Below are 13,089 nucleotides of genomic sequence, written 5' to 3'. Positions count from 1 at the left end.
ACTCCTAACACTTTCTTACATATCACATATTTATTCTTTTATGGTCTACCCCAGGGACCCACAAGCTTTTTCTGTAAATAGCTAAATAGCAAATATTTTCAACTTTTTCTGTCACAATTGCTCAACTCAACCCTTACAATATAAAAAGAACTTAGACAATATGTAAATGAGCAGATGCAGCTATGTTCCAATAAAACTTCATTTATAAAAACCAGCAGCCAATTAAATTCTACTCCTGAAACCAATACTACACTATATGTTAACTTGAATTTAAATATAAATATAACTAAAATAAAATAAAATAAAATAAAATAAAATAAAATAAAATAAAAAAATCACAGGGGCATCTGGCTGGCTCAGTTGGTAGAACATGTGACTCCTGATCTTGGGATTGTGAGTTCGAGCTCCATGTTGGGTATAGAGATTACTTAAAAATAAAATCCTAAACAAACAAACAAAAACAAGCAACCAGCCAGGTTTGGCTCACAGACCATATACCCCTGATATATTCCTTCTAATAGAATGTGAGTGCAACAGGGACAGGAATCTTCTCTGTTTTGTTCACTATGGTATCTTTCAAGCCTCAAGTATACATTCAATAAATTCAGTAAATGTGTGTTGAGTAAATTTATAGTACTGGTCTAGAGTGGGGAGCCACACTTCTCTCTCACCTCCTCAGGTGACAGTAACATAGTGTTCAAGAAGAATGAAGTCAAGGGGCACCTGGGTGGGTCGGTCAGTTGAGCATCCGACTTCAGCTCAGGTCATGATCTCACGGTCTGTGAGTTCGAGCCCCGCGACGGGCTCTGTGCTGACAGCTCAGAGCCTGGAGCCTGCTTTGGATTCTGTGTCTCCCTCTCTCTCTGCCCCTCCCCTGCTCGTGCTCTGTCTCTGTCTCAAAAATAAATAAAAACACTAAAAAAAATTAAAAAAAAAAAAGTATAAAGTCAAGGTCAGCAATTGAATTTCTATTTGACTGGTACCATACCATAAAAAAATTGTATCACAACCATTGTGTGTCCCTGTCACCAGTGATAACCATCTCACACATAAATGCTTTTGGTCATAACTGGGTCCAGGTAAGAAGCTTGTGAAAACACAAACTCCTGGGCACCACCTCCAGAAACTCTGATTCAGTGGGTCCAGGGCAGCATCCAAGAATCTGCATTTCTGTCCAAGTTCCCAGGTGGTGCTAATAGCGCACGTCCTAAATTACCCTTTGAAAAACACTAGGTGAAAGCACCCAAGCCATACAATACTAGTATTTTTACACTATTAAAGAAAAAAAAGCCATAAATTCCTGATGTTTCAAAGATCTGGCTGTAGGGGGACTGAAAAAGAACAGAACCATAAAACCCACTGCTCTGTGGAACTGCTGCTTCAGTGAAATGAAGGAAAAAAAACACTAGGTCTTTAATTTTTAACAGACTATCTCTGAAACAGTCCATTTTTATTTGCAAATCTAGTTCTAACTGGCTAAACAGCACACCAAACAGGTAAAAAAGAGAAATCACCAGTGGCTGGCTAACCTTGACAATGGGCTGGCTATTAGCTCCATAATCCGTTTTCTTAAAATTACTTTTTAAAATTCTTTGTTTTTTTTTTTTTTAAAGTAACATAGGTTTAAAATGCTCAATGTGAGGCTTGAACTCACAACCTGAGATTAAGAGTTGCATGCTCTACTGAGCCAGCCAAATGCCCCAATTTTCTTAAAACTGCTTTAAATAAGAGTCATAACCATCTGTTTTTCTGTTGTTAGATGGCAAAGGCCTTTTCCAGATGGATACTAGAGACCCAATCTCATTACAATGAAATACACCTACAATAAATTACCAAGCCTGGATGTCACTTTCTTCAAATGATGAAAAGTCTATCCACACCAGATAGAACCCAAACAATCTTCGGATTCCACCATAATAGAACCTGCAATGGACTAGTAACAATTTTTATAAATTTTACATTTGTCATTACGGAGGACTTAAAATAACCCCACGAACTCACATTAAAATCACCCTGAGGCCATTATTTACTCTTCCAATCTGAAGGGCCCAGAGGGATTATAATTTATATACATTTATAGCTACTTATAAAGTAGTTTTCTATTGTAATGGTTAAATGTTGCTAATGTAGGTTAAAAAAATTTTTAAGTGAAAAAGGTAAAATCTGGGTTCTTAGGAAATTAATTCAAGAAGCAAAAATCCAGAATGTTAATGAACTCACCATTGAGCAGATGGCAATACTACATCAAAACGTACCTACAGAAAGAGACTATATATGGTCTATTAGCAGACTCCTAATGTACAAGTCTAAAGATGATTCTCAGATGATATGAACTAAAGTGTGCTAAGTGTAAAATATATACTAGAATTTTGTAACTTTGTAAGAAAAAAAGAATATAATAATTTTATCTTGATTGATTAATGTTAACTTGGATATACTAGGTTAAAGTATTAAACTATTTAAATTTAATTTCACCTTCTTAGTTTACTACTGTGGCTACCAGAGAATTTAAAATTAAATGTGCCTAGGGGCACCTGGATGGTTCAGTTGGGTAATCATTTGACTCTTGATTTTGGCTCAGGTCATGATCTCACCAGTCATAAGAATGAGCCATGGAGCCTACTTAGGATTCTCTCTTCTCTTTCTCTCTCTCCCTCTGCCCCTCCCTCACTTGCGCTCAGTGGCTCTCTCTCTCAAAAAAAAAATTACATGTGGCTTAAAAAAATAAAAATAAAAAAATAAAATTACATGTGGCTTGCACTTCTAAAAAGCTTGTAGAAAATGACATGGAGCAGTGAAAGAACATGAAGTGATATCATACGCCTAACAGGGAATGTCAGGAAAACCATGGGTCAAATGCTTACCCACTGTCACTTCAGGTGCTAATCACCATTTTTCCTATGGAAGGGAAGATCAGTCCCTCCTCTGCACATTTTACGTTAATTTCAAATTGCAATTTACTGTATCAGAGTCCCTAGCAGTGTTAATCAGGCTAAATATAAGATCTCAGATTATGAAAACTAGAAAACTATGTGGTTCCCAATACCCAAGCACCCCCAGCTCCCAGCATGTACTTATTTCATTCTTACAGAAGAGACACATCTGTAACAACTCCTTTAAATAATCCCTGCCTGTTTTACTGCGATGCCGTTAACTCCTAATTTAGAAAGATTCTCATTTCCTTGCACTGCCAAACCTCTACAACCATAGAAGACACCAAAGAAGAATAATGGTTGAGGAGAAATAATAAAAACAAGTACCATCTAGGTACTCCAACAGTTGCTATATAACCATTAGGCCTTCACACACAAACTATACTGAATACAAAAATTAAACATTTAATCCCTTGAGTTGTTTTCTAAGCATCAAAGATACTTATAAACCTATGAGTTTTACTTATAAACCTATAAACCTACTTGAACATACTTTCACATATGCAGATATGTGTTGAGACGTTCACAGTCTAAGGACAATATTAAGGAAAGAAATGTACTGCTGGGCAGAATTAGAATTGAGAAACTTAAATGAAAGTAGGCTTAAAAAGAGGGGCGCCTGGGTGGCTCAGTTGGTTGAGTGTCCAACTCTTGATTTTGGCTCAGGTCATGAACCAGGGTTCATCGAACCCCACGTCAGGCTCAGTGCTGAGTGTGGAGCTTGTTTAGGATTCTCACTTTCTCTCTCTCCCTTACTCCCTTGCCCCTCGCCCCTGCTAACATGCTCTCTCCCAAAAAAGGAGGGGTGGATGAATATTGTCAAAACATTAAAGTATTTACATGATTTAATTACCCTGTCATAAGATATAAATTTTAAGGACTAATTCCAGCAAATTGTAAAAGAACCACAGCCTGTGCAACAGGAAAGCATTTAATTCCCAAAGGTGTTTCAAACCCACTGAATATTATCAATGCTGCAGCAAGGGTCAACAACTTGCGGCAAGCTCTCGAGATGATTTTGAGTAGTACTCAAGTAGGAAGTCCATAAATACCCACTGAATGAATGAATGAATGAATGAATCAGAAAACTCACACATGGTGCAATTAATATTCAGAACCCATAGCCAGTTAATCCAAAACCAGAGACAGAAGTAGAACAAAAAAATAATACCTGAGTCTAATCCCAAGTCATTCCCCCAGGAGTCACCTTCCTTTAAGTTTTCACTCTATGTAGTTTATTCATCCCCTCTTACTTTTATGAAAGTTCCAAATCTTTCCTACCATCTCCCTCCTTCTTAACCAGCTTCCCAGATAAAAGCAGAAGACAGCAGTTTCTAGTCTCACCATTTTTTAGACAAGTAATAACATCTCTAACAATCACCCACAAGTGTTCAAATGTCTGGCCTCCGACAGTCCAGACATTGTGCTTGGTGGTAGGGTGTAAAGGTAAGTGTAACACTATACCTGTCTTTCAGGTAACTTGTTGGGGAGGCACACAAGCAAACAATTACGGCATAAAAAAATGCTTGGAGAATAAGGCAAGGGTGCCACTAGAGGGACCCTCCACTTTACTAGGTGGGAGGGGAGGGTGACAGTCTCTAAAAGAAACAAAAGCCAAAAACAAAAAATAAATTATAACTGATTATGCCTGTGACTGTTCTAATAGGTCCTCAAGTTAGCACTCTAAAGTGACTCTCCTTATGAAAATCCTCTTAACAGAAAAAAAAAAAAGCTGAAGTTCATGACACTAGCACTGAGAACCAGTGAGGGGGGGAAAAAAAACAAACCCACACAACTCAGTAGAACATAATGCTAAACCTAATTAATCATGATGTCAAGAGGCTTCACCCATTTATTGTCTGTCCCTCCTAGCTGAAGGTGACTTGACTGACCCACTCTCGTGATTTTAGTTGTTTTTTTCTAACAGCAGTGATGGACTTGCTGGGATCCATTCATACTTCCTCCCTGATACTCCTTACAGCCATTGGCAAGGTCTGCTGGACTGCTGGTTGGCACTGTGGCTGTGGAAGAAATAAATGGACCATGTACATGAACTGGATAGACCCATGTACGTGAACTGTCTTTCTATTCAGAAAGACAACAACTAAAAGCACGATTAACAAACACTGTGGGAGAGTGGTGAGACAGGTAGTAGGGATGGCACCCTGGAAGGTGCCTAACAAGGAAATTCATCTATTGCTAGCTTCACAGGAAGATGAATTTTCACCTCCTGGTACTCAGCATGAAAGGTGGTCTTCTGTCTCTAACTTCCTGTGGCTACAGATCATTTCCAAGCTTCATGTCCACCTTGCCTAACTTTCCTCTGACGGCACTGTCCTGTCCTCCTATCTTTACCATCCCAAGAACACCCTCTCTTTTCATGATCACTCGCTTCCTTCCTATGTAATCTAGGTAGTATGTTCCCTTCGGGAACTGTCTGCCTTATCCCCACTCCAACACGAATCAGGACATGACTAATACAAAAGTTACCACGTTTTAATTTTTTTATTTTAAAGTTTATTTATTTATTTTGAGGGGGAAGGAGCAGAGAAAGTGGTAGAGACAGAGAATCCCAAGCAGGGTCTGCACTGTCAGCACAGAGCCCAAGGCAGGGCTCAAACCCACAGACCGTGTGAGATCCTGACTTGAGCCAAAACCAAGAGTCGGAAGCTTAACCGACTCAGCCACCCAGGCACCCCAAAGTTACCACATTTTAAAAAAGTTCTGATCTGTATACCTCTTAAGGGCTCTTTCCTCAATTTAATAAATAACTTCAGCAATTGAAAAAACCATACCTTATCATTTAAAATAAAAACCTGAAAAACATCATGGTTCCTAGTATAACACTAAAATTAATATGGAATTAATCTTTCACACAGATTTTAATTACGGGGGGGGGGCACCTGAGTGGCTCAGTCAGTTAAGGGTCTCACTTCAGCTCAGATCATGATCTCACAGTTTGTGAGTTCAAGCCCCACATCAGGCTCTCTGTTGTCAGCACAGCACCTGCTTTGGATCCTGTCTTCCTCTCTCTATCCCTCCCATGCTCATGCTCTGTCTCTCCCTCTTAAAATTAAACAAACATTAAAAGAAAAAAAATTACTTACTTAAAAAACACAAAACAAAGATTTTAATTATAGGGGTGCCTGGGTGGCTCAGTTGGTTGAGCATCTGACTCTTGATTTTGGCTCAGGTCATGATCCCAGGGTCATAGGATGGAGCCCTGCATCAGGCTCTGCCCTGGTCAGGCTCCACCCTAAGAGTGGAGCCTGCTTAAGATTCTCTCCTCCTCCACTTGCACTCTCTCTCTCTAAAACAAAAACAAAAACAAGCAAACAAACAAAAAAAACAAACAGGGACACTTGAGTGACTCAGTCAGCAGAGTGGCCAACTCTTGCTTTTGGCTCACATCACAATCTCATGGTTTGTGAGATGGAGCACTGAGTTGGGCTCTGCACGGAGAGCACGGAGTTTGCTTAGAATTCTCTCTTCGTCTCTTTCTGCCCCTCCCACATGCTCTCCCTGTGTCTCACATACAAAAATAAATCAATAAACATTTTAAATAAGTAAATAAAAATAAAAAAGATTTTAATTATGAACAGGGTTTTACTTTTAACTTTTACAAGCATAAAATGTAGGAAATGTTTCCTTTGAGTTCATGCTCATGAAAATAGCTCCCCAGCAATATTTATAATGTAATTAAAAGACACACTATTTCTAGGATAATTCAACCACACTTTAACCTTCACTAGAAACAGCTTTTGGAGCCTCCAGTTTAAAACAACAACAAAAAACAAGCCTCAGCAAATGTATATGGTAGATTCTCTAAAGCTGATGTTTTTAAAATTATGAGTCGTAAGTGCATGGATTTCTTCATTTTTAAGATTTGCAAGCCTAATCGAAGGGATTTGTTTTGTTCATTTCACATCAGAAGTTTAAGTTTCTATCATAAAAAAGTTTTTCTTTTAAACAAGATTGCTGCTAATATTTCTTCAAGTTCTAAGACTGAAAGGAGTTTCTTCCAAATTAAATTTCTAATTTAAAACAAGAAAGTTTTATTTAATGACATTTTAACTTAAACACAAATGCCAAAAATATGGGACAAATGAGCTTCAAAATCAACTTTTTATGAAATGAAATCAAAGACCCCAGGAATAAAATATTTACATTTTTATCTATCATTTATTTAAAATCAGGGTAAATATAATTCATGACCTATTGAACTGAAAAAGCCTTAATTAAGAATGTCGTAATCTTTTAACAAATCATAGTTAAAGTAAAATAAATGGTCTGACATGTTAGCAAAAATCAAAATCTTTTCAGTGGGAGTCAATTTACTTCACTTACAGGAAGGCAAAAGTCATCACCTTACAATCACAAGCCAATTACCAATCCTGGCTTTTGCAGTCCCCAAATCCTGAAAACAAAATTCTTGCACTTCACTCTGGGATCATCTGCATGTGAGCTTTTAGGGTCAGATAATATTTTTAGAGACGAGGAAATGTAAATCTACTAACAAGAGCAGTACAATTTCAAAAAATGGTACAACTTTCAAAAGCTAGATTAATGGCCTACATACTTTTATACTTTACAGTCTGAAAATAAACAATATCAGATGGTTCTGAGAAAAACGTAACAATAAGATCACCTACCTGTTCACCTACTTGCTCTCACTTTTACATATGAAAGTCTTCTAAAAGCTAGGGGAAATATAAATCTGGTAAAGATAAGGACTCTATTTGAAATCTCATTTTTTCCCAAAATCAAGAGGAGCCCACAAAAAAGGAAAGCGCTCAAGAAAAACAGATTCCCTCTCTGAAGTGGGGCAAAACCCATTAGGAATAAAGTTGATAATGATTTTGTCCTCAATTCATTTATCTCCTTACGGTCTCCCATTGTGCTGTAGAAGCTGTATACACATGCATCTTCCCACCAGACTCAAGGTGAGGAGCCATGTCTCATTCATCTCCACACTCCTTGGTTCCTAGGAAAGTGCCTTATACATAGTAGCAACTGAAAAAAGGTTGACTGATTTAAGGCAATAAATGTGTTCCTAATTCCAGGGAATCAACTAGGCTCAAACTCATGCAAGAGCATTCATAATTTCATTTTATCTAATAAGCACTGAGTAACTTGAGGTTTTTAATTTGCCAAGCTATTAAATGCATTTTAAGCTCTGAATAACATACCTATATTTAAGAAAGTGTGTAGTGAATCATTAAAAAAAATACTCTTACAAATAAAAAAAGATGACTGATTTCACTGTGTAACATGGAACTAGATGGCGTTGGTATGGTGAACATAAAGTGACTGGGCACTGATGTAAAAAGTTTGATAAGATGACAAGAATGTTACAAAGCGAATTAAAAGACAAAAAAATGGAATTCTGGCTAGAAAAGTCATAATGGGCAAGCAGGAGACTTAATGTAGAGTACTGCCGACTCCATTCAGACATGGTCTGGGAAGGTGGGGAGCCTGTTTTTCACTCCTGAAGAACAATTACTTCTCTACCAATCTCCACGGTGCGGCTGGAAACTGAGGTACAAACCATGGACCAAACCAGTTACTCCCCATTACCATTACCCAAAGGAAATGATGGCATGAATACCAAGCACAGTGGGCCCTTTATGAGTTCCATCAACTCTCGAAAGCTCTAGGTGAGAAAAGAAGTAGGCAAATTATACCCCACAGGTCAAAGTGGGCCAAATTCAGCCACCTCCTGTGTTTGTACGCCTGCAAGTTAAGAATGGTTTCTACGTTTTTAAGTGGTAAAACAAAGAATCATATTTTACGACACATGAAAATTATACAAAATTCAAATGTCAGCATCCAAAAATAAAGTTTTCATTGGAACACTGCTGTGCTTATTCATTTACATGTTGTCTATAGCTGCTTTTGCACTACAATGGCAGAGATGACAGAGACCTTATAGCAAACAAAGCCTACAATATTTACTACCTGGCCTTTTACAGAAAAAGTATGCTGACCCCTGGCTAGAACATTTCTTTATGCTCCTGGTTGCATCTCCTTTCTCAGACGTGGTCCACTGCTTCACAAGGTAGAGACTCAGCTTGACATATGTCCACCTTGGGGCTGAGTTGTCCAAAGTTACATCATTACATATATCATGCAACTCATTAGGGTGGGCACAAAGACAAAGTAACAAATTACATGCATTCGGAAGGCACTGAAAAGGTAGCGCAATCCAAGTACAACAATACAGGCAGCACATTTCATATGTTTTACCAGACTACTACATCCAGTCTGGGTCACAGTGCAAAAGGAAACAAGAACCACAGAGAATGTGGAGGTGGGACAGATGATTAAAAGAACTCAAATATCATACCACTAAAGAAATGCTAAGAGAAATGAGATTTGCTTGCCCAAAAAAGAGAAAAGTGAGAAAAGAACTATAATAGTAAGGGTATCAAACTCTAAATTTGTTGATTAAATTTTTACTGATGAAAATAATGGCAGCCTGAACTAATAATCCACAAAACATATCTAATGAATTAAATGTGATTCTTAATGAGACTGCCACTCCTGCCTTAGGCCATAAACTAGCCCCTCAAAAGATAATCACTTGTCAAATATTGTACTAAAAGTTTTCAACTAATGGATTATATATAGCAATGTTTCATTTTGAGAAACATCTGGGATTGTGTAAGTTACCAGAAAAAGTGTGCTATTAACTTGCTGAGGTTCAGTAGTATTCAAGTAAGTAAAAGGTAATGTAAGTTTCAAAACCATATGCCTTTCCACAGGATCAAATAGGGGGAAATGGGCTTAAATTACAGAATTTGTGTTATATTCAAGAATGTTCACACTGTGGGACTTTAAAAGATTACTGGGGGTAAAGGAATCTTCCCAGGACATCATCCAATTAGAATGGAACTATCTGGATGTTTTCCTGAAGCAGGAGAATGGGTCTCAAACCCATTCTTCCATTGCTGATTCTGTAGTTTTAACGCTCCCAGTTCTTAAGAGTAAGAGAGCCTGCGGCCATGCTCCGTTTCATTTTGTCTTAAAGATGGTCTATGTACACACAGCTACATCTAATATAAACTTTAACATCCCAAATTAAAATTTAGTTGTAGCTTTAGTAACAACTTCTTTTAAATTACAGAGATAGAGAACACATTCCCATTAAGTAGGAAAAATTGGGAAAATGGACACAGTTTCTATGAGCCTAAGTCCCTTATTGCCTTACAATGTCCAACACTTGCCCACAATAAGTGAAGAAAAGACAGTATATTTCCTATTAGGTTTGAGCCTTTTAAAATACAGAATCCTTGAACACAAAGTGTTCTTTAAGTCAATCTCAACAGCCCAGTTGAGCAAATTCTGAAACTTGCCCTAAATATAATTTTAATCCATCTAAGTTTTTCGACCTCGAAATTCTAAGGCCTGCATTACCTTAAGAATACCCTTCCAATGGTGTGAAACACACTAATCTGACTCACTAAACTTTCTCCACTCCTACATCACCTATACAGGATTTTAAAAGCAAGAGTACATAATACTTGAAAGCCACTTCTACAATCTTGCATTAACCTTACCAGGATAAACTTTTCGCCAAGTATGTTAACACTTTTTATTTACTTAAAGACCTGTGGTAGCGAAACAAAGAAAACACAACCCCCTCCCCCTTTTCTAAACCATATGGCAGTAAATTGAAGTTAACTTATTTATTTATTTATTTATTTTTTTACCGGCTCAATGCCTATACATCGTTCCTAAACATGTTTCTCTTTGTGCCCTGGGACTGGGCTAGAGCTGTCTGCTTATCTGCAACTGTACCCCAATCATGCTTTTAGACCGAAAAACAAGTCCAAAACGCCCCTGACCACTAACAGACTACACCACGGTCATTTACCTAAACCTGGTTAGGTAGGGTAGTGCACGCCAGGCGAGGGGCCCGCGGCCCGCCGGGAGCGAGTCCCGCTCTGACCGGGTGATCGAGCAGGGAGTTTACTCGCCGGGGCCGGGCCGGATCCGCCCCGGGAACTTGGTTACCCGAGCCCAGGGACTCGCCGAGGCCTAGCCGCGAGGCCGGGGCGGGCTCCGGGTGGCGGGGGCTTCCCGTTCCCCGGCCGCAGAGCCTTCCCGCCCGCCCCGCGGTCGCCCGCAGGCAGGGGCGCTCGCCGTCGTCTCCCGGCGACCGGACGCGCCTACTGGGTCCACGGAGGGCTCCTGTGTCTCCTGCTGCCGCCTGGGGCCCCGTTCGGCGGCCGCACCGAGCCCTTCCGGGGCGGCGGGAGCGCTAGGCCGCGCCGGAGCCCGCGGCTCTGGGGCTGGCCGGGCGGGCCGCGGCGGCCGGTATCAGTCCCGAGGGCCCGGCTCCCGCCGGTAACGGGCCCCGCCGACTCCCCTCCCCCTCCCCCGCCCCATGACAGTGCAAACCCTCCGGCCGGCCCGGCCGCCCCGCCTCCGGCACCAGGCCCAGCTCAGGGCCGCGGCCGTGGTGGCGGCGGCGGCGCCGCGGCTCTCCGCTCTCGCTCGCTCGCTCCCAGGCCCGGCGCCTCGGGCCCGGCTCGGGCTCGGCCGAAGTCTCCTCCGCTTCCCGGCCGCCCTCCGCGGCGCCTGGCCCGGGCGGGGTAGGCCGAGGCCCGGGCGGTGGGGGTGGGGGCGGGGGCTCCTCTCACCTTCATGTCGGGACATCCTAGTTCAGACGGTGGCGGCGCGGCCCCTCCCGGGCTCCGGCTGCAGTGTCCCCGGCGGGGTCCCGGCGCTGCCCGCGCCGGCCGGCCGACTCCCACTCGACTCCCGGGCTCGGCCGCGGGGGCGGGGTGGGCAGGGGAGCGCTCCCGCGGCGGCGGCGGCGGCGGCGGCGGCGGCGGGGAGGCGGCGCGGGGCGGGAATGGGGCCGGGCCTGGCCGGGGCTGAGCTCCTCCAGGAGGCGGGTCCGACGCCGCGGCTCCGCCGGCGCCCGCCGTGACTCGGTCACTCTCGGGCCCGCCGGCTCCCGGCTGCGGCGCCGCGCTCCGCAAATCCCGCTCCTCCCCTCCCCCGACCCACCCCCCGCCCCTCTCCCCCGGCTCCCGGCCGCCGCCTCCTCCTCCTCTTCCTCCTCCTCCGCCTCCTTCCGCCGCCCGCACGCCGGCCCCGCCTCTCGCTGCCCGCGCCGGGCCCAGCTGCCCCGAGGCCCCGCGGCCGGCGGTCGTGGCGGGGGCGGCGCGGCGCCTGCCCGCGCTAGCCAGCAGGCCGCGGTCGGGCGCCCGAGCCGGGCCTCGGCCTGGCCTGGCCGCCGCCGCGCCGCCGCGCAGCGCGTAGGGAGGAAGAGGAAATGCCCAGCCGCCGGCGCCCGCTGCTCGCCGGTACTGCCGGCCCGCGTGGCCTGTAGGGCGCCCGCCTGCCCGGCCGCCCCAGCTCCGTCTGGGGCCTATCCGGGTCCGGGCTGTGTGCGCCTCCGCCGCTAGGCTGGGCTGGGCTGACCGCGGGCGGCGGGCGCTGCCCGGAGACGAGCTGCAGCCCCGAGGGTCTCTGGCCCTCGGGCGCATTTCTGTCCAGCCGACCCGGGAAGCGAGCTTCGGGCCCAGACCCCGAGGAGAGGCTGCGGGCTGCCTGGGGACATGTGTTTGTATTTCTTTTTAAACCAGCAGCTCGGAAGGGAGAGGCGGCAGCCCTCCGGTCGTCGTCGCGTGTTGCCAGGCCGGGTGACTCGCGGTCGGGAGAGGGCGTGGGCGCGGGAGGCGGCCGGACTTCGCTGCTGTGCTCCAAGGCAGGCTCCTCCGGAACCATCTCTTTGAAGACTCCGCGCCCGCCAGCTTGGGTGTCCGGCGGGACCCGAGCAAAGTTTGTTCCAGCACCTTGCCTCACCCTGAATGCGCTGCTTGGAAAACTGTTGGAGGGTGTGTTTGTATTTTCCTTTTTTCCCTTGCCCGTGAACTACCTTTCCATTTTCATTTCTCTTTTACATTTTTTTTTAACCCTCTTCCTTGTCAACTTTGTTTTCAGACTTATTAATTCAATGAATATTTATACTACCCCTTACCAGGTGTCCGTGGTAGTGTGGTTTGGTGGAAATGAACTATGCTTTGGAGTCAAGACAGATATGCCATCGGATTCTGGTTCTGATAGTCTCTCTGTAACCTTGGACCAGTTATTTAACCTTGCTGAGCCTCCGTTTCTTTGTCCTATGTTTGCTTTTGCTTAT

General features: G+C 43.8%; 1 protein-coding gene across 1 annotated transcript in view; it reads right to left on the bottom strand.

Annotated features, from left to right (window-relative positions):
- KCMF1 (potassium channel modulatory factor 1) overlaps window positions 1-11,698 on the bottom strand; it is a 78,036-nt gene extending 66,338 nt beyond the window's left edge. Inside the window, exon 1 of the mRNA XM_042981854.1 lies at window positions 11,579-11,698. Within this exon, the coding sequence (XP_042837788.1) occupies window positions 11,579-11,594 (16 nt within the window). The 5' untranslated portion in view covers window positions 11,595-11,698. The remainder of the gene's footprint in view (window positions 1-11,578) is intronic.
- Between the last annotated feature and the right edge of the window lie 1,391 nt (window positions 11,699-13,089).

Source organism: Panthera tigris, chromosome A3 (genome assembly GCF_018350195.1).
Source record: "Panthera tigris isolate Pti1 chromosome A3, P.tigris_Pti1_mat1.1, whole genome shotgun sequence".
NCBI lineage: Eukaryota > Metazoa > Chordata > Mammalia > Carnivora > Felidae > Panthera > Panthera tigris.
The sequence above is the reverse complement of the archived record's forward strand: the minus strand, read 5'-3'. Positions and strand labels throughout refer to the sequence as shown.